Source organism: Cetorhinus maximus, chromosome 24 (genome assembly GCF_964194155.1).
Source record: "Cetorhinus maximus chromosome 24, sCetMax3.hap1.1, whole genome shotgun sequence".
Taxonomy (NCBI): Eukaryota; Metazoa; Chordata; class Chondrichthyes; order Lamniformes; family Cetorhinidae; genus Cetorhinus; species Cetorhinus maximus.
The window spans coordinates 50,258,642-50,285,224 of record NC_135902.1 but is presented as its reverse complement, the minus strand read 5'-3'; the positions used below and the strand labels follow the sequence as shown (position 1 = coordinate 50,285,224).

The 26,583-nt window shown below is 40.2% G+C and overlaps 1 protein-coding gene across 6 annotated transcripts in view; it reads right to left on the bottom strand.

The window, feature by feature from the left end:
* The window catches only part of helz (helicase with zinc finger), a 256,788-nt gene that overhangs the window by 100,720 nt on the left and 129,485 nt on the right, over positions 1–26,583 (bottom strand). For all 6 annotated transcript variants that reach the window (XM_078529015.1, XM_078529019.1, XM_078529018.1 and 3 more), the window contains exons 17-21: positions 20,524–20,642; positions 16,563–16,708; positions 14,949–15,096; positions 9,433–9,616; positions 7,160–7,388 (exon numbers count right to left, since the gene is read on the bottom strand). In XM_078529015.1, the coding sequence (XP_078385141.1) occupies positions 7,160–7,388; positions 9,433–9,616; positions 14,949–15,096; positions 16,563–16,708; positions 20,524–20,642 (826 nt within the window). The remainder of the gene's footprint in view (positions 1–7,159; positions 7,389–9,432; positions 9,617–14,948; positions 15,097–16,562; positions 16,709–20,523; positions 20,643–26,583) is intronic.

Here is a 26,583-nt window from a genome sequence, read left to right as displayed (position 1 = left end):
AATGTGGCAGTCAAGCCTGGAGCGACATCCACCATATCTGTGTCTAGGGAACAGCACACATTTATTAAATGCCCCCAAGCTCTTAAAAAAAGAAATTTCAGTGAAGTGTAAACAGCCAAGGCTAAAATACAGCCATCTCTGTTTGTAGTAAGCTGAAAACTGTAGAGGGAATTTTGCCAATCAGCCTTGTTCTAATTTGATTGTATTGTTTAAAAATTAATAGTTCATCCTGCACAACATTCTATGTGCTCGCTACATGACGTCTTAGAGTACAGTATTGATGAACATCATCATGCTGTTATCTTTTATCTTTTCTTTTGAAATCCTCATTTCTCCAGGGTTTCTTTTGTGCAGGGTTATCTTGAGCAGAAAAGAACCATGTTTTAGCACACAAAAAGGTTTTAAGTAGGTCAACCAGCTGTATTTTCTTAACATTCTGCAGCTTTAAAAATATGACTAAGTACACCCACACATTGCTCCTGTTATCATAAATTCAATATGTACTTTACTTCACCCTACCCACACTACTGGGAGATAGTTTAAAAGTATCCCAATGAGCTATTACTTGTTTATATAAGGGGGTGCTGAACAAGAAACGGAAGATGTCGGTAGTTGTTGCCTTCTAAAATTCACAGAATCATAGAATTATTACAGTGCAGAAGGTGGCCATTCAGCCCATCATATCTGCATCAGCTCTCTGAGCATTTTAACTTCGTGCCAATCTCCTGCCTTTTCCCCGTAACCTGCACATCGTTTCTATTTAGATAATCACTCAATGCCCTCGAGTGCCTCAATTGAACCTGCCTCCACTACACTTCCAGGCAGTGCATTCCAAACCCTAAATGCTCTCTGCGTGAAAAAGTTTTTTTTTCACCTTGCTTTTGCAAGAAACTTTGAAACTGTACCCTCTGGTTCTCGATCAGTTTCCAAGTGGTAACAGTTTCTCCCTATCTACTCAGTCCAGAACCCTCATGATTTTGAGTACTTCCGTCAAGTCTCCTCTTGGCCTTCTCCTCTCCAACTTCTCCAATCTTTCCTCATAACTGAAGTGTCTCATCTCTGGAACCATTCTCACAAACCTCTTCTGCACTCTCTCTAATGTGTTCACATCCTTCCTATTAATGTGGCGCCCAGAACTGTACACAATAGTCCAACTGAGGTCTAACCAGTGTCTTATATAAGTTCACGATAGCCTCCCTACTCTTGTATTCTATGCCCCTATCAATGAAGCCTAGAATACTGTATGCTTTAGAAAAAAAACTCTCTCTACCTGTCCTGCCACCTTTAATAACTTTCATACATATACTCACAGGTCTCTCTGCTCCTGCACACCATTTAGAATAGTATCTTTTATTTTATACTGTCTCTCCATGTTCTTTGTACCAAAGTGTATTACCTCATACTTCTAAAGGAATGCTCTAAGATTAGGTCCTACAATTATTCTGGAATATGCAGAGAACCACTTTTGAAAATGTGCCTTTTTTTATTCACAGGTTATGGATGTGCTGGCATTTATTACTCATCTCGAATTGCACTTCAGAAGTTGGTTGTGAGCCTCCTTCTTGAAATGCTACAGTCTCGTCTGGTGAAGGTACACCCACAGTGATGTTCAGGAAGGAGTTCCAGAATTTTGACACAGTGACACTGAAGGAACAAAGATACATTCCCAAGTCAGGATGGGGTGCAACTTGGAGGGGAACTTGCAGGTTCCCATGTGTCTGCTTCCTTTGTTCTTTTAGATGATAGAAATCACCAGTTTAGGAACTGCTGTCAAGTGAGTATTGGCAGGTTGCTGTAGTGCTTCCTTTAGATGGTATGCATTGCAGCTACGGTATATCTGGTGGACAAAGTAAATGTTTAAGGTGGTAGCTAGGGTGCCGATTAAGCAGGCTGTTTTGTCCTGTCAGGCGCTTGAGTGCTGTTGAAGTTCCACTTATTCAGAAAAGTGGAGAGCATTTCATCACACTCCTTATGCCTTGTAGATGGTGGAAAAGCTTTGGCGAGGCAAGATGTTAAGCCATTTACTTCAGAATACCTCTGACTTGCTCTTGTAGCCACAGTATTAATGGCTTATCCAATTAAGTTTCTGGTCAATTGTAACCCCCGATGGTAACGCCATTAAACATCAAGGGGAGATGATTGGATTCTCTCTTGTCAGAGATGGTCATTGCCTGGCACTTGCACGGTGCGAATGATACTTTTGCCACTTATCATCCCAAACCTGGATGCTGTCCACGTTTTGCTGTATGTGGGCACAGGCAGCTTCATTATCTGCAAAACCGTGAATGAAAATGAACGCTGTGCAATCATGAGCCAACATCCACTTCTAACTTATGATGGAAAAAAGGTCATTGATGAAGCAACTGAAGGCGCTTGGGCCTAGGACACCACCCTGAGGAATTCCTGTCGCAATGTCCTAGCACTGAGATAATTGGCCTCCAACAACCACAATCATCTTTCTTGGTGCTAGGTATGACTCCAGCCACCCTACCTAAAAGCACTATGGCTGTACCCACACCACAAGCTGCAGCAGTTCAAGCCGATAGTTCACCACCACCTTCTCAAGGGCAATTTTGGGTGGGCAATAAATGCTGACCTTGCCAGCAAGGTCCAAATCCCATGTGCAATTTTTTTGAAAAAGCCAGTAGAAAGTTTTCTCCCTGTCTGTGTATCTTCCTTTGTGCCAGTGTGTGCGCCCTCAGCAAATCAAGCAAAAAATGGATTTTGGGATCTGGTCCTCATAAACCCAGAGGCTGGAAGGATTGTTTCTATAGCAAGAGTGATATTGATCTCGTAATGCGCAAGAGACGGCAGAGTGAATTGCTTCAAATTGTGTGACAGCTGCCCTAATCTGTGTGGCGCAAAGTATGGAGAGAAAGCAGAAACAAATACAATACTTTTTGTTTCTCTATAAATGTATTAAAAAAAACACCACAATTCTACCAAAATATAAAAGCTGAAATATTTCTAATTATTTATTAATAGAATAACTAACTGTCAAGTTCTGAAAGAGTAATTTGAAGTTGTGGGTTTCAGGTCCTGTACTCAATTTATGTACAATCCCAGATGGAGATACCAATTTAAACTTATTGACCAACTCAATTGCAATTAAAATAATATTGTCCCTGAACAATGTGACTTGAGAACATTTTTTAAAAACTATCAACTCTTTAGATGAGTGGCCTTTTTGAATAATTTGTCAGGCCACCATCTCTTCTGTTCCCTCCTCCTATTGGAAACACCAACAGAAAACAGGAAGCTGTCACTGAATTGGCAAGATTAGCAATTTTCCCCTGAATGCAACTTCAGTGAACTCAAGCACATATTACACCATTGTTCTGCACACCAGGCAACTCTAGCATATCATCCAACACTGTCCAGCAGAAAAGCACTGGGAATGATGGGGGGCGGTGGGGAGGGATCCAAATCACAAAACCAATTTTTATTTCAGGAATGAATACTGGAAGTTACTGCTACAGCTTTTTACGTCATCCAATTCTACTTTGCATTTTCTGACAACAGAAGTCAATCTGAACTTCTGCCAAAGCAAACATGGGCTCATTCTACCCACATGGTATCTGGCTAATTAAAAAGCAGTTTAATATTTGTTGAGCTGACTGATGAACTTGAAAATGAGAGAGCGCACAAGCTGGAGAGCGCGCAAGCTGGAGGTTCAACAGTGATTTTTAAAACAATTCCACCCATGTTTGTGTTCTCCCAGCTGGGTCCCACGGCTACCTGATGCTCCAACAAATTTGCCTCATGTACTAGAGCCTTGAAAGCTCTGTAACAGATCATTTGAAGTATTGTATCTCCTCTTTAATCTGCTCACGGGATGTGGCATGCTGGCAAGACCACATTTATTGCTCAGCCCCAGCTGCCCCAAAGCAGTTGTGACAAGCCTTCTCCTTGAGCCATAGCAATCCAGTGTGATGGTGGTTCACAACCTTTTCATTATTGCACCATTGATGGCCATGCCTTTCATTGCCTAAGTTCTAGAATTCCCTATTTAAATCTCTCCACATCTCTACCTCTTTCTACCCCGCTCCATAAACCCTACCTCTATGACTAATAATTCCTTATGTGGTGTGTGTCAAATTCTGTTTGATAACGCTCCTGTGATGTGCCAAGTCAGGATGGCTTATGACTTTGAGGTGACAATATTCCTATAATACTGCTGCTGTTCTCGTCTGCAATAGAGGTTCCAGGGCTTGCCAGGTGAGTCTCAGGGGTGCTCATATCAGTTGGGGTAAATTGCCCAACATTAATAAAAATCTGTTATCCTTCTACAACCAACCAACAGTGAGCATGGATGACTTTCACAGTCCTGGCTATTGCATTATTGTTGATTAACTCACACGAAGATAGGGACCCACAACTGGCAAGGACAAATGGGGCTGATGGAGCACATGAATCATCTTTACAAATGTTCTGAGATAGTACATTCTGTATTTATAAAACTACAAGGTAATTCAGTACTGAAAGGATTGCTATAAATGGTGCAGTGTTAAGACAGTTTCTGGTTTTGTAGAACAATCAAATATTGCATTTCCAAGGGCCTTCATTTGCTCATTATAAAAAAAAGGTAAGGGAAAAGCAGGGGAAGAAAAAACATCTACCCTGTTTTGGTTACTTGTCCACAAACACCAGCATACACACAATCATTTCTGTGCAACTGAAATAGATTCAAGCTTCAATACAGCTTTGTTAAAATGTAGGATGACCCATAATGCAGCTGCCATTTATTCCTTTCACATACAACATTTGTAAGGTAGTTAAATCACTCAAATCAAATTAGCATCAAGCACAAAGACCAAATTCTCTAAAAAAAAAATCTCAGTAGGCCGGTGCATAGAATTCTGCCCCCCCCCCTTCAAAGAAAAGAAACAAAAATAATTATACATGCAAGTAGTACAAACCAAACCAGGGAAATACATTGTAATATAGTTGTGCACTAGGTTACGAGCAGGATAATTGATTCACACAGCATTAGTTAAATCACTAAATTACATTCCAGGTTGTACAGAGATTCCTTTTACACATTTTCCCCCCGAGAGTAAAAAAATTATAATTTCAAATTTCTCCAGAAATGGAGGACAGTTTCCTGTGATATTACCTTGTGGAATAATAATCACTAAAAAATAACTCATACCATAATATGCTGGTGATCTTCATGTAGGATATAAGCAAAATGTTTCATTGATGAAATATCGCCACGTTTAAATACATTTCCCAAAGGGTTAAGGCCCTTATTACTGTATAATACCAACCTCGGTTTTAATCGATGTAATTTTCAAATAACATGATAGAAAAAGGCTCAATATTAGTGTTCCTTGGTCATGAGCAGTACACCAGATTAGACTTTAGTGGGGTATAATCCTGAGGCTCAGTGAAAAGCTAACATGCAGCCCACATAGCACCCACACATAGCCCAATTTTCAAATCATCCTGCGCTCAAAACGCAAATTTCACCATTATATATCTCCTGTTATAATAAAACTCTGACCTCTATCATCTTACGTTTCCTTGGTAAACCAAGAGAGCAGTTGAAGCCATAATCTACTTTGAGGATTGAATTAATAGGTTTGATATTACAAAGGACTTTTAACGAATAATTGCTGGAAATAATAATGGCATATGCTGGAAAGTGCTTAAGTATAAACAACATGACATCAATTGTTGATTTATGAGCTTCTTTGCAATAAAATCACAAATCCAAAGGTGTATTGCAGATTTATATTATACCTGATCACTGTAGACTTTATAAAACTAGACACACCAATCTTTAGTTCACAAACCAATCAAGGCTTTTATCTCCTCAAACAGTCCATTACTCCGAGCAGCTTTAATCTCGACCACTATGGGTTATATTATTCAACAGTTCTACAGGACTTCAATATCCCTAGAATAAAAACTCCCAGAGGCTATAAGGTGTCATGCAACTGTAGCCTTCTAGGGGAGAGTTTACCCCCATACTCTACAAATGTCCTCTGTTCAAGACAGTGGAACAGGTTATGCTGCTTGAACAATGGTCAAGAATTGTTTGGGCTTCTTCTCTAAGTAACACAGTCTCAGATTGATGTTTGTCATGTCGAACCAAAGTTGAAAAAGCAGCTTAATGCAAATAAACTGGATCCACAGGTCCATGGATTTCCCACAATGGACGTTTTGATGGCACGGAGAGTTGCAACAGTCAAAAAATTAAAAGCTAAGTAATTTTAGGTTAGAAAATTTAAAAATGGGACAGGCATGTTGTACAATGGTTCAATTGTAATGGAACACCTGCAGAAAGAACAACATACTTTCAACAATTATATAATGATTATTATATCAATTATCTTTAGGATTTAGGGGGCAATTACACAGGGCTTTATCTCCAGAAACTGAAGTTGGGTAAATTGTACAAGTTCTTTATTACATATAGTTTTGATGGGCAGAAAGGGCTTTGAAAAGCTGAATGACTTTTCCTCCAAGTGCTTGTTTAGCATTTGTTAGTAAAGGCAAACATCATCCTGTGAATTCCAATGCATTCAAAGAGAAGCTAGATAAATATTTAGGGAGAAAGGAACAGAAGTTCACTCTGATAGAAAACAAAAACAGTAACAGAAATACCTAGAAAAACTCAGCAGGTCTGGCAGCATCGGCGGAGAGGAGTACAGTTGACGTTTCGAGTCCTCATGACCCTTCAGTTGAGGACTCGAAACGTCAACTGTACTCCTGTCCGCCGATGCTGCCAGACCTGCTGAGTTTTTCCAGGTATTTCTGTTTCTGTTTTTGTTTTGGATTTCCAGCATACGCAGTTTTTGTTTTTTACTCTGATAGTGTTAGATAAAGAGGGGTGGGAGGAGGCTCATGTGGAGTATAAGCACTGGCATGGACCACTTGGGTCAAATGCTGTACTTTTCCATGTAATTTGATTCCGCATTTATGCTCTTCAGTAATAGGTAATCAAAACAATTTTTTTCAAAACACAAACAAGGTAGAGAGCTTGAAACCTTCTCGTTCAAATGGGATAGACCAATTTGCACTGAAAGTCTAGCTTCAAAGAACCATCTCTGAAAAACAATATACTTATTTAGAAACCAATAAGTCAAGTTATAATGGTGAATATTCATTAGCTTTCCAATTAATTACATGAAGAACAATTGCTTCACTTTACCTGCATCTACCAACCGAGCACAGAGCTATGGGGTCTCCAACCACAGCAACCAGGGACTGTGCTCTCGTGATGGCAGTATTAAGTAGTTTGTAATTAGACAGAAACCCATAGTCCAGGTCCTCGGTGGAGTCCTCTACTAACTGCTCCTTTCGCTTGATGGGGGTCTGCTTATGCTTGCATGTGTGTCTTGTTCTTACTGTACTGAGGAATAAGACTCTAAACTGCTTGCCTGAAAAATTAACAAAAATTCATGTAACTTTTCCAAGTCCAGGTAACATACAATGGGGAAAAAAATCAAAACTATTGCTAAGACATTATACATGGATTCTACTGGCTCTTCCTACCTCATGTGAATCCATTTTGTTTTCTTAAACCCAGAAACAAGAGCTACTTGGATTTATACAGTGCCTTTAACGTAGGAAAACGTACCACTGAAATGCATCTTTTCAAAGTTGGAAAATATCAACTTTAAAGGGTGTCACTTGACATTCTGAGTCAAATATCAATACTCTCACCAGAGTCAGATGGTTTTGGTTTAAGTCCTCCGAGGTCCATCCCATGGTTTAGACTGGACAGTGGTGCAGTGCTGAGGGACCGCTAAACTGTCAGCGATGTCATCTTTCAATTGAAACATTAAACTGAGGTCCTGCCTGCCTCTTAGGTAGATGTAAAAGATCCTATGTTATCTTTGAATAAGAGCAGTAGAATCCTCCTCAGCTCCCTGACTAACATTTATCCCTCAACTTTACTAAAACAGATTATCTGGCCATTATCTTGCTGTTGTGCATGGGACCCAGCCAAGTGCCAATTGGCTGCAGCGTCTCCCTACATTACAACAATGCTTCATTGGCTGTGAATGCTTTGGGATGTCCCAAGATCATCAAAAGTGCTACTAAAATGCAAGCATTTTATTAGTTTGCACTGTTGGTACGCTATAGTTGTAAAGGTTATAACTATGCAGAGATAACTAATATCTATATCCATTTTCAGATTAAGGCCAAAAGGATGACCATGAACTCCCTGCAGGTGTAGTTGTCCCTGTGTGAACCCAAAAGAAGCAGTTATACGAAATAGTCATTTATTCACCAAATAGAATCAAGCTCACTGGAGGATGAGAGATGTTAAGGTCAAATGTCACTTTTTTCCTTCATCCGTAACATAGTTGATGTAAATTTCATTTACATAGAGACACATCAGGATTCCATTGTATTGAATTTTAAAATAGGGGACCAAAGTACATTTAGGTTTTAAAGGATTTTTTTCGTACAGAGAATCAACGGATTCAGCCTTTTTTTAGGGCTATTTTGCTGGGAAGAGGATTGATGAAATTATCTAGACAACAATAAATTAATAGAAAAATGCCAGTTGATGTGCTATGTCCAGAACTGCACTGAACACAAGCTCCCACACAGCACTCAAACCAGCTGCCAGGAGGGTATGCAGGATAGCAGTGACTTTCCCCAAAACCAGGCAGGTACACTGACTGCATCAAAATGGTTCAATCATTAGGTAAAATCCCACTGTTCCATCCCTGCCTTTCTGATTAACTTCAACCCTCAAACACATGCTGCGACTGGAATGAACCTTGAGAAGAAACTAATCTATCATGTCCTCCTCCCGAGGGAACCATGAACCAAGTTGTGTAATTTCATAAAAATATGGATTAGAAAATCAAATCAAAAGTAGTCCTGGTCAAATCACATTAGCCCAGCTTAATTTAAATTAAAAACAGCCTTTTATACTTTCTGGTCTATAAAAATAATTTATCAAAGTAGGATAAAACACTACTCCCTTTATACTTTGTACACCAATGCCATAGAACAACATCAAGAGTCATTTGTTTTGGGAAACTCATGTATATCAGGCTTCAAAGGTTTCTCTTACTTCCTTAAGCCAACTCTCCTTCTCAGCAGCCCTCAACCATTGCTAATATTCTTGTTCCAATGCACCCTCCACCATTCCTCAGCCATGAAAGGCTGTGGGTGACTTGTGCACAGCCTCTATCCCTTCAATTAGTCCCAGGATGCATACCTGTAGCCTAGAGGAGTCACTTATTCGATTCCCCTCCCTTTGAAGAGCTCCTTGCAAATAGCAGTCAAGATAAAGATTTATTACATAGGCATTTACTGTCGCACATTGGAGCACTCAAAGCTCACTGCTACACATGTACATTTCTGACATCCTACTCCTCAACAAGGCTGAATTTCACATGGTTAAATACAAGAAAAACAAAGAAATAGGAGCTTAACTTTTATCAGCAAGTGGGAACCCACCTTGAACATTCAGGACTCGTTCTACGTTCACTTCTGACAATCTCTTCTTACGCAGTTCCGATCGAATCCTAAATACTTGATCAGCATATGGCGTCACGACTCCAATGCTGCCTTCATCCAATTTCCCCCAGGCAACTGGCCACTTCCTTCTGAGTTCTTCAACACGTTCTACTATTTCAAAGACCTTTTTGGAGAGACAAAATATGATTACAATCACTGCACTTGAACATTAAAGAGCAGAAATGCAACATCTGGAATTAAATATATTCGAAGTTTCATTCATCAGTCCAATCATGGTTGATAATGAGAAGAAAACTCCATGATATAATATTTACTTAGCTATAGCAGCCAATTATGACCATTCTGTGTCAAAACATCATCATTTGGGATTCAATATAAACATGAAGTTCAACCACAAAGTTACCCAACTGTTACCAATTACATGCATCATTAAACGCATCCAAATATTTAAACACAATGTGGTACAAAAAATGATCAGGTACTATCGAATAATTACCAGCCAGTTTCCATGTCAGTCAAATATATCTAACCAAGCAGACACAATGAGTATTTTAATGCTGACATACAGATAACCCAGGTTTCCTTTGGATGGTTCTCTGATATATAAAGTTACAACGCCGCTACAAGATTGTGTTAAACTCAACCGATCTCATCAAGTATCATCTTGCCACAGGCCCATTCAAAATCGATTTTTGGTACAGAAATGCTATAAATTCAATTTAGCCAATTTTGATATTAACTTAAATTTTTTGCCACTCTCAACACAAGGATACATCACTCCACATGAAACAGGGCATGTGGGAAAACCAAAACTGAAAGGTCTGAAGTTAAATGGCAGCCCTGAAATCATTCCATTAAACAGCATCAGCCTGCTTACAAAGATGCAAAGTGACATGTATTAAGCAAAACAAATCTTGGGGAAATGGTGTGGGTAATGCAAAATAACTATTTCAAGATTTTACTCAGTGAATTGTTTATTCAAAAAGCAAGTTTAGTAAAGGCACCCAATGTCGAGAGATGCATTTTTTTTTTTAACAAGAGTCACTGGATACTCTTTCGAGTTATCAACAGTCACAGATTGCAACTCTTTTGAGTACAATCACAGTCCTTGGTTTCCGGGAGTGGGACATGAACCCACAACCCTCTGATTCAAAGGCGAGGGTGCTATGAACTGAGCCACAGCTGACACCTCCTCAAAAATAGCTGGTGGTTGAAACTCTTTCGAGTTATCAACAGTCACAGATTGCAACTCTTTTTGAGTACAATCACAGTTCTTGGTTTCCGGGAGTGGGACATGAACCCACAACCCTCTGATTCAAAGGTGAGGGTGCTATGAACTGATCCACAGCTGATACCACCTAAGAGTCACTGGATACTCTTTCAAGTTATCAACAGTCACAGATTGCAACTCTTTTGAGTACAATCACAGTTCTTGGTTTCCGGGAGTGGGACATGAACCCACAACCCTCTGATTCAAAGGCGAGGGTGCTATGAACTGAGCCACAGCTGACACCTCCTAAGAGTCACTGGATAGTGAACAAGAGTGGGAACTTTAGATAATTCCTACCAGATGCTGAAGCCAATTATAGAGTCACAACTGCCAAGATTGATTAAATCAACAAACGGCAGGAATTACACCTGGGACTTTCTGGTTTCCAGATTTGTCAAATTGGACCATTGTGCACTTGGCCACGATTATTTCTGATTTGATTTTAAGGTGCATATTTTTGTGAAATTAAACAGGCAGGTTACATGGTGACTGCAGGAGGAGTAATACATGATAGAATATTTTCTTGCCAAGTCTCATATTGAGACAGAGCATGTGATTTGATGGTTGAAATTAATCAGAAGGACAGAGACAGAACAGGGAAATTTTAACGAAAATTGACTGCATCAAACAGAGCCAATGTACCTGCCTGGTTTTGTGCAGGTCACTGCTCATCTATGTCCCCTCCTGGAAACTGGTTTGATTGGTGGGTGGAATCTTCTGCCAAGTGCAGCTCCACAGGCTGGTATTTTTCTATTCATTTATTGTTGTCATTGTTGAGACAATTTCACCAATCCTCTTTCCAGCAAAGTGTCAACTTGGCTAGATTGTCAGGGAACTTCAGCACATGATCTCAGCTGAAACTCTAATGTAGCACAGAGGGAGTAATGCACTTTCAAAGACAATGCCTACAGTCAATGGTGATCCTAAAAAAAAACCCCTACACCTCAACCCCCTCCCACGGCACCTTCCCATGCAACCACAGATGGTGTAATACCTGCCCCTTTACTTCCCCTCTCCTCACCGTCTAAGGGCCCAAACACTCCTTTCAAGTGAAGCAGCATTTCACTTGCGCTTCCCTTAATTTAGTCTACTGCATTCGCTGCTCCCAATGCGGTTTCCTGTACATTGGAGAGACCAAATACAGACTGGGTGACCGCTTTGCGGAACACCTTCGGTCTGTCCACAAGCATGATCCAGACCTCCCTGTGGCTTGCCATTTCAACACTCTACCCTGCTCTCTTGCCCACATGTCCATCCTTGGCCTGCTGCATTGTTCTAGTGAAGCTCTACGCAAACTGGGGGAACAGCACCTCATCTTCCAACTAGGCACTTTACAGCCTTCCGGATTGAATATTGAGTTCAACAATTTTAGATCTCTCCTCCATCCCCACCCCCCCTTTCCGATCCCCCCCTTTTTTTCCAATAATTTATATAGATTTTTCTTTTCCCACCTATTTCCATTATTTTTAAATGTATTTCCATCCATTGTTTTATCTCTACCTTTTAGCCTATTTCGATCCCTTCCCCCCACCTCACCCCCACTAGGGTTATCTGTACCTTGCTCGTCCTGCTTTCTACCCTTAATGTCACCTATTAGCACATTCCTTAGATAATATCACCACCTTCAACACCTCTTTGTCCTTTTGGCTATCTCCACCTATCACTGGCCCTCTATCCAGCTCTACCTGTCTTACCCCCCCTTAAACCAGCTTATATTTCACCTCTTTTCTATTTTTCCTTAGTTCTGTTGAAGAGTCATTCGGACTCAAAACGTTAACTGTGTTCCTCTCCGCAGATGTTGTCAGACCTGCTGAGTTTTTCCAGGTATTTTTATTTTTGTTTTGGATTTCCAGCATCCGCAGTTTTTTGCTTTTATCAATGATGATCCTTTCTGCCCAATCGGCTGATTGGTAAAGATCCCAGAGCACTATCCCAAGAGGAGCAGGCAGTTCTCCCTGTGCACTGGCCAGAATTCCTCCTTGCATATAACCAAAGGAAATACATTGACAGACCATTCATGTCAATGCTGTTGTAGAATGGCCATTGCTGAGACAACAGTCACAATAATTAATTGTAGGAAGCACTCAGGCTTTAAAGAGTGATAACACATTAAATAAATCCAAGTATTTTCTATTATTTTCTTCGTTCTCTGCAGGTGATGTCTCTACACCTAGGCCAAATGACGGCTAGAATTTTATTTTATTGAAATATATTTGCATCATTAACATCAGAATAACTGCACCCATGGTGCATTTTAAATACTTGATAGCTATTTTTATTGTATAAATATTTTCACATTTTTCCTCAGCGTAACCTAAAGGCCAAAGCTGCTTAATTTATTAAATTGCAAGGTCAATATATTGAAATGGAGAAGTTGCAACGTTTTCACATAGAAGACAGAAAATGGAGAAAACAACAGCAAATACCACTACGTTGAACATGATACAATCATCAGTTTTGAAACAATTGTATTAATGCCCCACTCTGGCCTCAGGCTACTAATTCCAGCCTTGGAGCTAATGACGACAGCAATACAGTCAGAACACCACAATGCATTTTCTCTTAACTTGATAAAATAGTGATACAAACATTGTGATGAGCCTAACCAATCACTCCCAGCTTCAGCCAATCCATACTAGGTTGCTGAAAGTCATGTTGAATATTATTTTAGTGGCTCAAGTTTTTTTTAGTGCAGCAAGCAGACATTGAAATTGGCATGAAGTGATTATATTCACACAATATTAATACATAGAAGAGGACATTTCACTGGTGGGCTTTTCCACTTAATAGGTTCTTACATTCATAACATAAACTCAGCTTTTTGGCAGACATAACAATCAGTAAAGTAAAATGCTAATTCTTAATAAGCTTTTGTTATTGGCATTTTTTGTTGCAATTTTTATAATTTATTGGTGTTCCAGATTTTTAAAAAACCCTTCTGAATATAAGAAACAGGAGTCTCTTTGGTCACTCCAGCCTCCTCCACCATTCAATAAGATCATAGCTGATCTGATGTGGCCTTAGCTCCACTTCCTGCCTGTGCCCCATAAACCTTGACACGCTTGTCAAACAAAAATCTGTCCAACTCATCTTTAAATAGATGCAATTACCGAGCCTCCACTGCTCACTGGGGGAGAGAATTCTAAGTACGAATGGAAAAATGAAATTCCTCATTTCTGTCTAAAATGGGAGACCTCTTACTTTCAAACTGTGCACCCTAGTTCTCGATTCCTAGTTCCCCCACTAAGAGAAACATCTTCTCAACATCTATAATGCAATGGTCATGGAGCTCCCTCAAATGCTTGAGAGGTAAAACCCAACAATCTGCGCACAACTGAGCAACACACATGAGGATGACCCAGACTGAGCTGATCTCAAATAGCAGCAGTGGTGCTACAACTGTGCTCGGTGACCTCGTGCTAGATGCCTACCCCAGGGTGAATAAGGTCAGGCTGAACTGTGATTCCCCACAGCATTTCAAATTGCTGCCATGCACTGCAGAGTGAGAGAGAGGGGGATGAATTTGGAAAGACAACATTTTAAGTGTAGCGCTGTTATGCAAGCAAACACAGCGACCAATTTGCGGACTGCAAAATTCTACAAATAATGGCCAGATAATCTGTATACGTACACATATGTTGAGTGGCTGCTTGAATAAGACAGCAGAGGGCTCCCTGAACCTGGAGAATCATAGTGGCATGAGTTCATACCTCCACAGGATTGGGGTGTGGGGGGACGTGTGGGGGGGACGTGTGGGGGTGTGTGGGGGGGGGTGTGTGGGTGTGGGTGTGGGGCTGTGTGGGTGGGTGTGGGGGTGGGTGTGTGGGGGTGGGTGGGGGTGTGAAGAATACAGGTGAAAAAATGCTCAGATCGTTGTTGAAATTCGAGCAGGAGGATCACTGAGTAGAACAGCCCTGTTAGTATAAGAAAACCGATGTATTTCTTTTAAAAACTGAAGATAATTCTCAGCACAACTTCACTAAAGGAATACATTATTTATTCCACACAAGTCTCTTATAACCAATTCAGATTGGGGATTAATTCAATGGGCAACTTTCATTAACTCAAAGCACAACCTCCATTAGATGTATACATGGTAGTTACAAATAACACCAATAATTGCAACATTGAAACAAACCTTAGCTTAAAATCAACAGGGTCCACAAATAAAATAATGGATAAACACAACCAGTAGAGATATAAAAGTTCCTTTCTGTTACCTCACCTCTGAATTGTTGTAGAAAGCAGTGCTGTTTTTCTCTTGCACATCTTCTCCTCGAGCTGTGAAGAATGTTAGTGGATAGAAATCTTTGTGTGCTGGTTGTTTTCCACTAGCCATCAACTTCCCCTCATAGAATAATTCAGAAGTGTAACTAAAATAAAGAAGTGAAATTGTGATGAATGTCACTATACAGAATCTCTGGAATACTAGTGGTCTTCATAACGTGTTGACTTAAGAGTGTACATTTCAAAACATCAGTCAAGTCACAAACCCTAAAGAAGATACATTACTCCAGCTGAGCTTCAGTTTAATTTGAATCAGATTTAGCTTTCCATCTCATGTCTTCCTGATTTCTTTAAAAATAGAGAAAATATCTTCTTGAACTTCTGATTATTTACTTCCTCCCACAGGAATAGTAAATTAAATCGCAACACACCAATAAATATACTTCTCAAATCATTAACCTAGAAGCATAAATCACATTTTATGCTTTTGTTGCTTATATGAAGGAGTAAATCTGAACAATGGAAGCTGGTAAATGTACAATCTAATAACCCGAAAAATGTTTGATTTGTTCACTCCCCTGTGAAAAGATATTCCAGTGCAAACCACGTTCTTAGAATGTAGCAGAAATGAAATTACCATCATTTCTGCAAGCATGGCTTAACTTTTGCTTTATGCACAACTGAGGACTTGGCAGACAGACACAGTCAGTTCTCTCAATAGTCAGACTCCCAACTCCCAGCACAAAATACAACCAAAGATTAATTAAAGTGAACAGTTTGTAATCATGTGGTGTCTTTAGTGTGGTAAATGCCAAGGTAATTGATGGTGATGGAATGGATGCAGAGCAGCAGTATGTGGTGACTGCAAGTGTGGTCGAAGAGGTAGGTTTTGATGAGGTTTAGGGAGATTATCGAGATGATAAATTCATGTGCAGATACAGCAGTGTCAACAAATTAACCTAATCCTCAGATTTCGTGCAGAATAGGCATATGGATTCAAAGCAGTTTTTTAAAATTACAGGTATGGCAGATTTATTTCAGGAATTTGTTTAAAAACTGGTATCAGAATGAAGAGATTCTGTTAATTATTTCTGCAAAAGCTGCATCTCTACTAGAACTGCATGTTTATACTGGGCTGTGATGAAAGGTTTATCGCGAAGTGCATATTTCAGTAACCACCTTCAGATATTAATCCAATGCAGTGAAACAAATTTAGTGCTCCATTTGTACTTTAGTGCTCCAAAGGCAAAAGCAATTAATTGAACATGTCTCACTTTTATTAGCAGCCATTTTAGAACAGCAATTATTCCCCTCTCTTCAAAATTAGCAAAATAACTGTCCAGGTTGAGGAGGATTTGTCACAGTCAGTAATCTTATCAAAAATCTAACAGTATCAATCACTGTGAGGAAGCCACAATATCAATGGAGTTGCAAACATGAAGACAGTTTGTGAAAATTAATTCAGTTCCCTCAGCCAGGCATGGCAGCTCTAAGTAACTGCTAATTAGTATTTTTAAATGGGGGTACAGACCGAGGAACCCTTTCTAGCATCACCAGTAACTAGCTCAATAGAGTCACATACCAAGAAAATGTGGGAAACTCAAAAACCTACTTGATAATAGCTTCATGGGAACGATAGTTCTCACACAGTAGTATTCTGCACGGAAACTCTGCAGGGTAGTGTTCATATAGACGATCTAGCAAAGACACATGAAGATTTCTTTCCCGGGCAAATTCACTGTATACAAAGGGACTAAGCTGGAAACAACAAAGCAGAACATTAGCAAAGTACAAATTAAAAATAGCCAAGAAAAAATATAGTTATAAGGATAACACAATTTTATTTCTGGCTTTCTGCTTTTATATACTTTCCTCCCTATCTTAAGTATACCTCTGCTACACGTTCACTGTTTAAAACAGGCAGAGGTTATTGTGCCTGGAGTTTTGAGCCAAATAACATGATAGCACTAAGTAGGCTAACAGACCATGGAGCCCACGGAAGAGGATCAAATGGAGATGATTCAATTCTCCAACACTTGGCCACTGCAATGACTAATCGGGGAACAATTAACCCTGCTTTCTTCAGGGTATATGAGACTTAACTTGCAAACAGTGCTGCTATAACATTTAGAAAATTAAACACTTTCAGAGCTGATGTTCAAGATTTGATTTCAAAATTTCTTTTGATCTTTGAGGCAGCGTTATTTTTAATTTAAAAAACTTCAAAAGAAAAAGAACATAGAAGAATGTACATTCTGCCTAGTGGATTTCAATCAACTTAACAAGTAGCAAAACATACAGTCACTTTGGAAACTGGCGCTACTTTTCCACTAGTAAAGATCAAAAATATTTTTCATTGAGAATTCCAGATTATTCTGCACATTATAAAACACTCAATCAAAAGGAGGCTTTAGCAGTCATTTTTTTGTCTATATTAACTTCAAAAATGCTTGACTGTAAAAGTGGCATTAAAGAAAATATGGTGAATAGAGACTGCCACCTTGAATCACCAAGCATGAAGAAATTCACAGAACACTAAATGCCATGAATCCGGTAAATTATTCTAAATATAGTGAAGGAAAACCAGAAGCATCATAATATGGAGTTTTGGCTGCAAATGTTTATTTTCAAAAAAGGGGTTGCCTCAGTCATTATGGTAAGGGCAGTAAGTAACTTCTGTGAAAGTCCGGCAAGATATTGCGATGCCTTAACCAGTGAAAAATCATCGCTTGTTCAGTTGCCGTTGCAGTCACCAGTCATGCAACCTAGAGGCCATGTGGGGTGAGTCAGTGATCACAAGCATCTCCAGAACCATGGCCATTCTGCAGCCAGTAGTGAATATTAGTAAATGGGAAAAGGTGCAATTAATTTCGCCCCATTTCCAGTTTGTCATTGCTCAGTATAATTCTTGAAAACTGAGCAAATACCAAACGTTATGAGAAGCTCAAGTACAAATGGCAGCACAGAATAAATTTGAAGCTGGGTGCTCTAGTGTTAAATCAGCAAAAATGCTTTGGAATATTCAAGCTGTAAATTACACCAGGTGATAATGCTCCCATGAATTCATCTTGAGAAATGTAAAATAATGTACATTTGGAGAAAACAAGAACAAACGATTTGGAGGATCAGAATTGAGAAAGTTATTTTAAGTTCAAGTTTCTCAAGTTCAAAAACTGTGAAATTTCATGAAGGGGAAGAAAATAAAGATGAAAGTCTCAAACATTTTCAAAATGTAATTATAAATTTTTGATGCTTTTTCAAAGCTCTTTCCGCTCTACTTATTGATGAAGTCTTCTATGACACTACAATGGCAAATACATAACTACAAATAAATTTTTCAGGAGTTCAGTTCCATTAAAAATTTTGTTAAAGTTTCCAATTTTACAAATAAGAAAATGAGCATTGCTGAAAAAGAGACTTCTTGTCAAAGCTTTTCACCTTGCACTCATCAGGACAATGCAGGCAGAAAGAACATGTACACATATTGTGCCTTTTTCAATTGAACAAAATAGTCAACAGCCATTCTCACATTCATTCCTCAGGGTAATGCCTTAACCAGAGTCAACCTGCTTGGTTTGAATTTAAATAAATCTTGGCAGTTAACTGTCAATCAGATAACTGGTGCATTCTCCATGGCAACGCCTCTATCAGAGTCCAATTGCCAACCAATCAGCACTTTCTTCTCATGCAGTACAACCTGTTGTTCCCTTTACATTTGGTATTCTTGCGAATTGTCCTGACGAGGGCAAGATGAAAAGCTTCGACAAGATGTCTTTTTTCAGCAATACTCAAGTTCTGCACTACCAAATGACTATTAATAAGAAAATGAGACAGCAAGCACTATCGCATGGCCTGACTTGTTCAATAAATTAAGACATTTGTAAACCATAAACAGGTTTATCAACATGCTTATATTCCATCACAGAATCCACAGACAGTGCTTATTAAAAATTCACAGCCTTTTTGCTGTTGCTAAATTTGTGCAGTATTGTCGATGATGCATTTGGAAAGGTAGCCTGGTGGTATACAAAGGTGTTGGATAAGTAATAGAAATCAGTTTTGCAAACATAGCATGACCTAAAGGAGGCATCTCACCTGCTAAACAAATGGGGAAAGGAGAGAAAAAAAAGAGAGATCACAATACTGGATGAAAACCCTTCAGTCCATTTGATCAAAACGCCAACTCTTTTTCTTCCAATCAAGTGCAGGTTGGGTGCCTGATCACTGAATGGAAGAACAAAGAGATATCCAGGTTACTCAGTTACAGAACAACATTGGTAAAGGCATAGAGCAGGGTGCTTCCCTAGCTTCCTTCATAATTGAAGGAACAGTTATGTACGTATTTGGGTGGACAAGGACGACGACTAATGAAGGGGAAAGTTGCATACACAATGGCAGATGCCCAATTCTTCCTTCCTTCCTACGCCCCTTCCACTCAGAAAAAGGAAAATGTTTGAAGGCCCCTGTGACACATCAGGCTTACAAGCCAGAAATCCCTGTTAAACTAACAGATGGTCAGGAAGTAAAGTTGGCAAAAATTTCATTTATCAATAACACAAAGGCAACATTCTTGGACATGTATTATCAATGCAGAAACTGGCTCATAAACCCAAACACTTTTGAGAATGTCCCAAATAGGTCTTTGTTGAGAAACTCCTGGCAGACTTGCATATCTGGCAACAAATGCACATGCATTCAACTATCCAGAGTTGCCAACTCCAACCTTCACATAATGGCTGTGCCGCATCTGTCCAAAACCTGTAGATGCAAGTCCTTTAGAAAGAGCTTTCTATCTTTTAAACTTCAGTTTTAAGGGCATTGGTGCCCAATTAGCGCAGGAATACTGAGTGTTATCCGGCAACAGGAACCATTTTTTTCCAGCCATTTTCTTTTCCTTATAAAAACAGTTACTGTGATGCTCCACAAAAGGGGTGATTTCAGAGCCAAGTTGTCTGGACACACTATTTTAAATCAGGAACCTCTGGCAATGTTAAGGAGCATCAGGTCAGTAAAATTTGTTTTAAATGAAACCTAATTGTTAATTTAAAAAGGAAATCAAACAGACTGTTGTTCGACCAAGATCCGGACATTGCGCAACTGAACTTAATGAGTTCGATTGTTGTTTCTTAAAAGGAAGACTCTGGGATTGCGGTTGTAGGGAGCAGGGAAGTTCAGTGTCAGCACAATGATTACACCAAAAGAATAAGTCATTCAGTGCACATTAAACCTAGATGGGCACCAAGAATTTTTGGCTTTTAAGACAGAACCTACTGCAAACAAAACATAGACCACTACTGTCTCTGTCATGTTGTTCATTATTTTGATTTCAAAGAGCAGCAAAATCAAGATGAACCCCAAGAGCATCTTCCAAAATCTCACTGCAATGAAATTACAAAGAAAAGCTAGTTAATTGTGACATTGTGGCATTCTCTGCTGCCACTGAAATATAAAAAACACAAATGGCAACAAGTCTGCAATCATTTAGAGGCGCCACAAGAATTAACAAACTAGTTGTTAATTCACATCCTAATATATAGTGGCTGAAGTTCAAACTTGATCTGTAGATCACTCACCTGCATGTGATCCCCAGCTAAAACAATCCTTGTGTGTCTACTAGCTAGTGCCAAAGGCATGATGGTCTCGCACTCCATTGCTTGAGCAGCTTCATCCAATAGAATATGAGTGAATAAACCTGTTGATATTCAAACATTGTGTGAAAAGTTATTGAATTTCAGTTTAAAATCTAGAATTAAACTTTTTACTGAAAGTAATATTCTATCTGAAGTTGGCCAATGCATGAAATTTGAGCTTCATTTTATTTTCAATATACCTGTAGATATTTTTTTTTTTTTAAATGACATTTTCTCTAATTTCACTGTGTGTCACCTGGGGTTAAGTAGACAATCCGCTTTTGAACTCCATCAACCTCACTCTCAAGCTGGCTACCCTGGGTGAATTTTGTGCAAAAGTTTTGGACTTGTACCGATAAACAGCACAGGGGAGATCAGGAATCCACAAGCAGAAGTCCACATCCCACCATTCTGTTCAGCAGCACATTAATATCCCAAATCAAATTAGAATCACATGAATTTCTATTCCTTGCTGGTTAAACTCCAATCCACTAAGCCACTCCGCCCTCCCAAAAAAAGGTATAAAAATGCTTCTGATTTATTCTGTAAATTGTAGCAAAAGTACATCCAGAACAATAATTTTTTTATTTGTTCATAGGATATGGACGTCACTGGGTAGACCAGTATTTATTGCCCACCCCTAACAGCCCTCAAGAAGGTGGTCATGTGCTGCCTTCTTGAACCACTGCAGTCCATGTGTTGTAGGAACACGCACAGTGCTGTAAGGAAGGGATCTCCAGGTTTTTGAAACACCAGATGTGACTTCTGCAAGAATTTCCAAACAGTTAGGTACTGAAGCTCCTAGATGAAATAGATGCCATTGCCAAAAGATTTGAAGTACAGAAACACATGACTTGACTCTAATGAAAGCTGTCATGGTCTCACGCATCCCGTTTCATGCCACTGACAAGAAACAGGGAAGTATACAGAATAGAATCATAGCATAGTTGTAGCACAGACAGAGGCTATTCGGCCAGTCATTTCTGTGCTAGCTCTCTGCAAGGGCTCCCACTCCTGCCTTTTCCCCTAGCATTGTAAATTCTCTCTTCAGGTGCTTATCCAATTCCCTTTTACAAGCTATGACTGAATCTGCTTCCTCTACTCTTGAGGCAGTGCATTCCAGATCCTAACCACTCATTAGGCAAAAAAGCTTTTCCTCATGTTGCCTTTGGCTCTTTTGCCAATCACTTTAAATTAGCAGTGGTCCTCAATCCTTTTGCCAAGAGGAATAGTTTCTCTCGGCCTACTCTTGATTATAAAGAATGTCTTGAAAGACACACAACACAATCTTCCATTGACCGCAATCTCAAGCAAGCATTGCAAAAAAAACTGCAGTATATATTTTTTTATTTTTGTTGCAGAAGTGCCCCTGTAGTGCTCAATGTAACTTCTGCAATATCTGAGCTGTCTTTATTGAAAAATAATCACATATTTAGAATCCAAGTTACTAGTGATGTGAGCAGTAAGCCAAGCACAACAGATGAGGCTCTTCTTTGGAAAGATATCATTGCTCTTCAAAATTGCTCTGCCAGTCTTCTCCTTTTGCTTTCATACTTATAAAGAGATCACACAAGAAAAGTTGATCTTGGTCAGCACTGTGGCTGGAGCAAAAACTATATGAAATGTATGAATCTGAATATTAAGACCCTCCCAGCATCTAATACAGTAGCTGTTTTTTTAAAAGGAGGATGGCTTTAGCAACGAAAAGCACAAATATACTGCCACAATTTCCACTTTTTGTAGTGATGTACAAGTGACAGTGCAACTCTGGAGCTTTGTTTCAACTCTGAAATGGACCAGTCTCCTGCAGGAGGCAGAAACACACACCACTAGGTTGCATTACCACATAACTCCATTGCACCGTCAAAACTCATTTACAAAGAGCAGGATGATTTACACTTAAAATCAGGTACCCCATACACTTTATAAATGGAAGAGATCAGTTAAATATGGAGTGCGTGCATTCAGTGCATTTATAATTCAGTGCTACAGACCAGCCTTAACTAAAAGTCGGAAAAAAAACCAACACTGCCTCTTAAAACAAAAGCAGGACACATGTCCATCCCATTACACATTAACTCAGCTGCACTGTTAAACAGCTGATTTTTAAAATTCATTTGTGGGATGTAAGCATTGCTGGCTTGGCCAGCATTTATTGCCCATCCCTAATTGCCCTCAAGAAGGTGGTGGTGAGCTGCCTTCTTGAACTGCTGCAGCCCATGTGGTGTAGGTACACCCACAGTGCTGTTAGGGGGAGAGTTCCAGGATTTTGACCTAGCAACAGTGAAGGATTGGCGATATATTTCCAAGTCAGGGTGGCGGAGTGGCTTAGAGAAAAAAATTGCAGCTGGTGTTCTGATGTATCTGCTGCTCGTCTTTCTAGATGGTAGCAGTTGTGGGTTAGGAAGGTGCTGTCGAAGAAGCCTTAATTGAGTTCTTACAGTGCGTCTTGCAGATGGTACACACTACCGCCACCATGCGTTGGTGGTGCAGGGAGCGAATGTTTGTGGATGGGATGCCAAACAAACAGGCTGCTTTGTCCTGGAAGGTGTCAAGCTTCTTGAGTGTTGTTAGAGCTACATTCATTCAGCAAGTGGAGAGTATTCTGTCACACTCCTGACTTGTGCCTTGTAGATGGTGGACAGGCTAAGGGAAGTCAGGAGGTGAGCTACTGCCACAGGACTCCTAGCCTCTGACGTGCTCTTGTAGCCACTGTATTTATATGGCTACTCCAGTTCAATTTCTGGTCAATGGTAACCCCCAGGATGTTGATCACAGAATTGTTACAGTGCAGGAGGCTGCCATTCAGCCCATTGTATCTGCATTGACTCTCCAAATCAACATTATGACTTACTGCCTTCTCCTGCCTTTTCTCCATACCCTTGCACTTTGTTTCTATTCAAATGATCATCCAATGCCCTCTTGAATGCCTCGATTGAATCTGCCTCCACCACACTTCCAGGCAGTGCATTCCAGATTCAAACCACTCACTGTGTGAAAAAGGTTTTCCTTTCATCACATTTGCTTCTTTTGCAAATCACTAAATCTGTGCCCTCTCACACTATCACTTTACGAGCGGGAACAGTGTCTCCCTTGCTATTCTATCCAGCCCCCTCATGATTTTGAGCACATCTATCAGATCTCCTCTTAGCCTTCTCTCCAAGGGGAAAAGTCCAACCTCTCCAATCTATCTTCATAACTGAAGTTTCTAATCCCTGGAACCATTCTTGTAAACCTCTTCTACACTCTCTCCAATGTGTTCACATCCTTCATATAGTGTGGCACCCAGAATTGTACACAATACTCCAGCTGAGGTCTAACCAGTGTCTCATAAGAGCTCAGCATAACCTCCTTCTCTTGTACTCTATACCCCTATTAATAAAGCCCAGGGTGCTGTATGCTTTATTCACTGCTCTCTCCACCTGTTCTGCCACCTTCAATGATCTATGCACGTATTCACGCAGGTCCCTCTACTCCTGCATCCCCTTAAGAATTTTACCCCTTATTTTATATTGTCGCTCCACGTTCTTCCTACCAAAATGAATCACCTCTCACTTCTCCATATTGAACTTCATCTGCCACCAATCTGTCCACTCTACCAACTTGTCTGTGTTCTTTTGAAGTTCTACACTGTCCTGCTCACAGTTTACAATGCTTCCAAGCTTTGTATCATCCGTAAACATTGAAATTGTCCCCTGCACACCAAGATCTAGATCATTAATATCCATCAGGAAAAGCAAGGGTCCCAATACTGACTCTCGGGGAACTCCACTACAAACCTTCCTCCAGCCCGAAAAAACATCCATTGACCATTACTCTCTGCTTCCTATTTTTCAGCCAATTTTGTATCCACGTTGCTACTGTCCCTTTTATTCCATGAGCAATAACTTTTCTCTGAAGTCGGTTGTGTGGCACTGTGTCAAATGCCTTTTGAAAGTCCATATACATTACCAGCATTACCCTCAGACCTTTTCAGGTACCTCTTCAAAAAACTCCAGCAAGTTAGTTGAACATGATTTCCCCTTTAGAAATCCATGCTGGCTCTTCCTTATCAACCCATATTTTTCCATGTGACTACTAATTCTGCTCAAAGAGTTATTTTCTGTTGCTGTCTCAGTTTCTGTTACGCTTGCACAGTTGGCTCTCTTTCTTTTCTAAATAACATACATACTTTGCCTCCTGAGGCCAAACCTTCCTTCAGCCTGAAAAATATCCATTGACCATTTAGTTCCTCACCCCCACCTCTGAACATTCTGTATTCCACTTGGCTCTGAGTGGTATTTTCTACCTGACACCGGTCATAAGCAAAGTTTTTCTTCTTTATCTTAATTTCTATCTCATTTTTTATCCAGGGAGCTCTGGATTTGTTTGCCCTACATTTCCCTTTTGAGGGAATATGCCTTGACTGTGCCCGAACCATTTCTTCTTTGAAGGTAGCCCATTGCTCAGCTAGTTTTTCCCCACCAACCTTTGGTTCCAGTCTACCCAGCCCAGCTCCATTTTTGCCCTATCAAAGTCAACTCTCCCCCCAGTTAACTATTCTCACTCTGGATTGTACATTGTCCTTTTCCAACGTCATCCTAAACCTTATGAGACAATGATCACTGTCGCCTAAACGTTCCCCCACTGATAACTTGATCCACTTGGCCCGCCTCATTTCCAAGAACCAGTTCCAACAGTGCATCCTTTCTTGTTGGACTGGACACATACTGCTGTGGAAAATTCTCCTCAACACACTCTAGGAACTCTTGCCCCCCTCTGCCCTTAACACTACCACTGTCCCAGTCTACATTCGGGTAATTAAAGTCCCCCATTATAACTACTCTATATTTTCACCTCCCTAATTTCCCTGCAGATTTGTTCCTCTACATTCTTCGCACCAGCTGGCGGTCTATATAATACACCAAGCAATGTAATTGCACCCTTTCTGTTCCTTATCTCTAGCCAAATTGATTCTGTCCTTGAACCCTTTGGGACATCCTCTTTCTTCAGCACTTCATTGCTCTCCTTAACCAATACTGCCACCTCTCCTTTTCTTCAAGCCCCATCTTTCCTGAACACGTTGCACCCAGGAACATTTAGCACCCAGTCCTGTCCTTCCTTGAGCCAGGTCTCTGTTATCGCCACATCATCATATTTCCACATGGCAATCTGCAGATATAACTCCCCAATCTTATTTACTATACTCCGTGCATTCACATACATGCACAGTAGCCCTGATTTAGAATTCATGACTTTCTCCCTTATTCTGATTAACTTACTATTCTCTATTCTAGTGCTATCTGTCTCTCCAGGTGTTTCTGCACCCTGGTATTCCTCCCAAATACTCTCTCCTGGTTCCCACACCCCTGCCGAGTTAGCTTAAAACCCTCTAAACAGCACTAGCAAAATGCCCCGCAAGGAACTCAGACCCGACTCTGTTCAGGTGCAACCCGTCCAGCTTGTACAAGCGCCATCTTCCCCAGAGCCAATCCCAGCATCCCAGGAATCTAAAGCTCTCTCTCCTGCACCGTTTTTCCAGCCAAGCATTCATCCAGCTTATCCTCCTATTTCTGTACTCACTTGCATGTGGCACTGGGAGTAATCTGAAAGTTACTACATTTGAGGTCCTGCTTAATAATTTTCAATCTAGCTCTCTAAATTCTGATAGTGGGGAATTCAGTGATGGTTCTGCCATTGAATGACAAGGGGCGATGGTTAGATTCTCTCTTGTTGGAGATGGTCATTGCCTGGCACTTGCGTGGCACGAATATTACTTGCTACTTGTCAGCCCAAGGCTGGATATTGTCCAGGTCTTGCTGCATTTGGACATGGACTGCTTCAGCATCTGAGGGGTCGCAAACGGTGCTGAATATTGTGCAATCAGCAGCGAACTTCTGACCTTATGATGGAAGAAAGGTCATTGATGAAGCAGCTAAAGATGTTTGGGCCCAAGACGCTATCCTGAGGAACTCTTGCAGTGATGTCCTAGAACTGAGATGACTGACCTCCAACAACCACAGT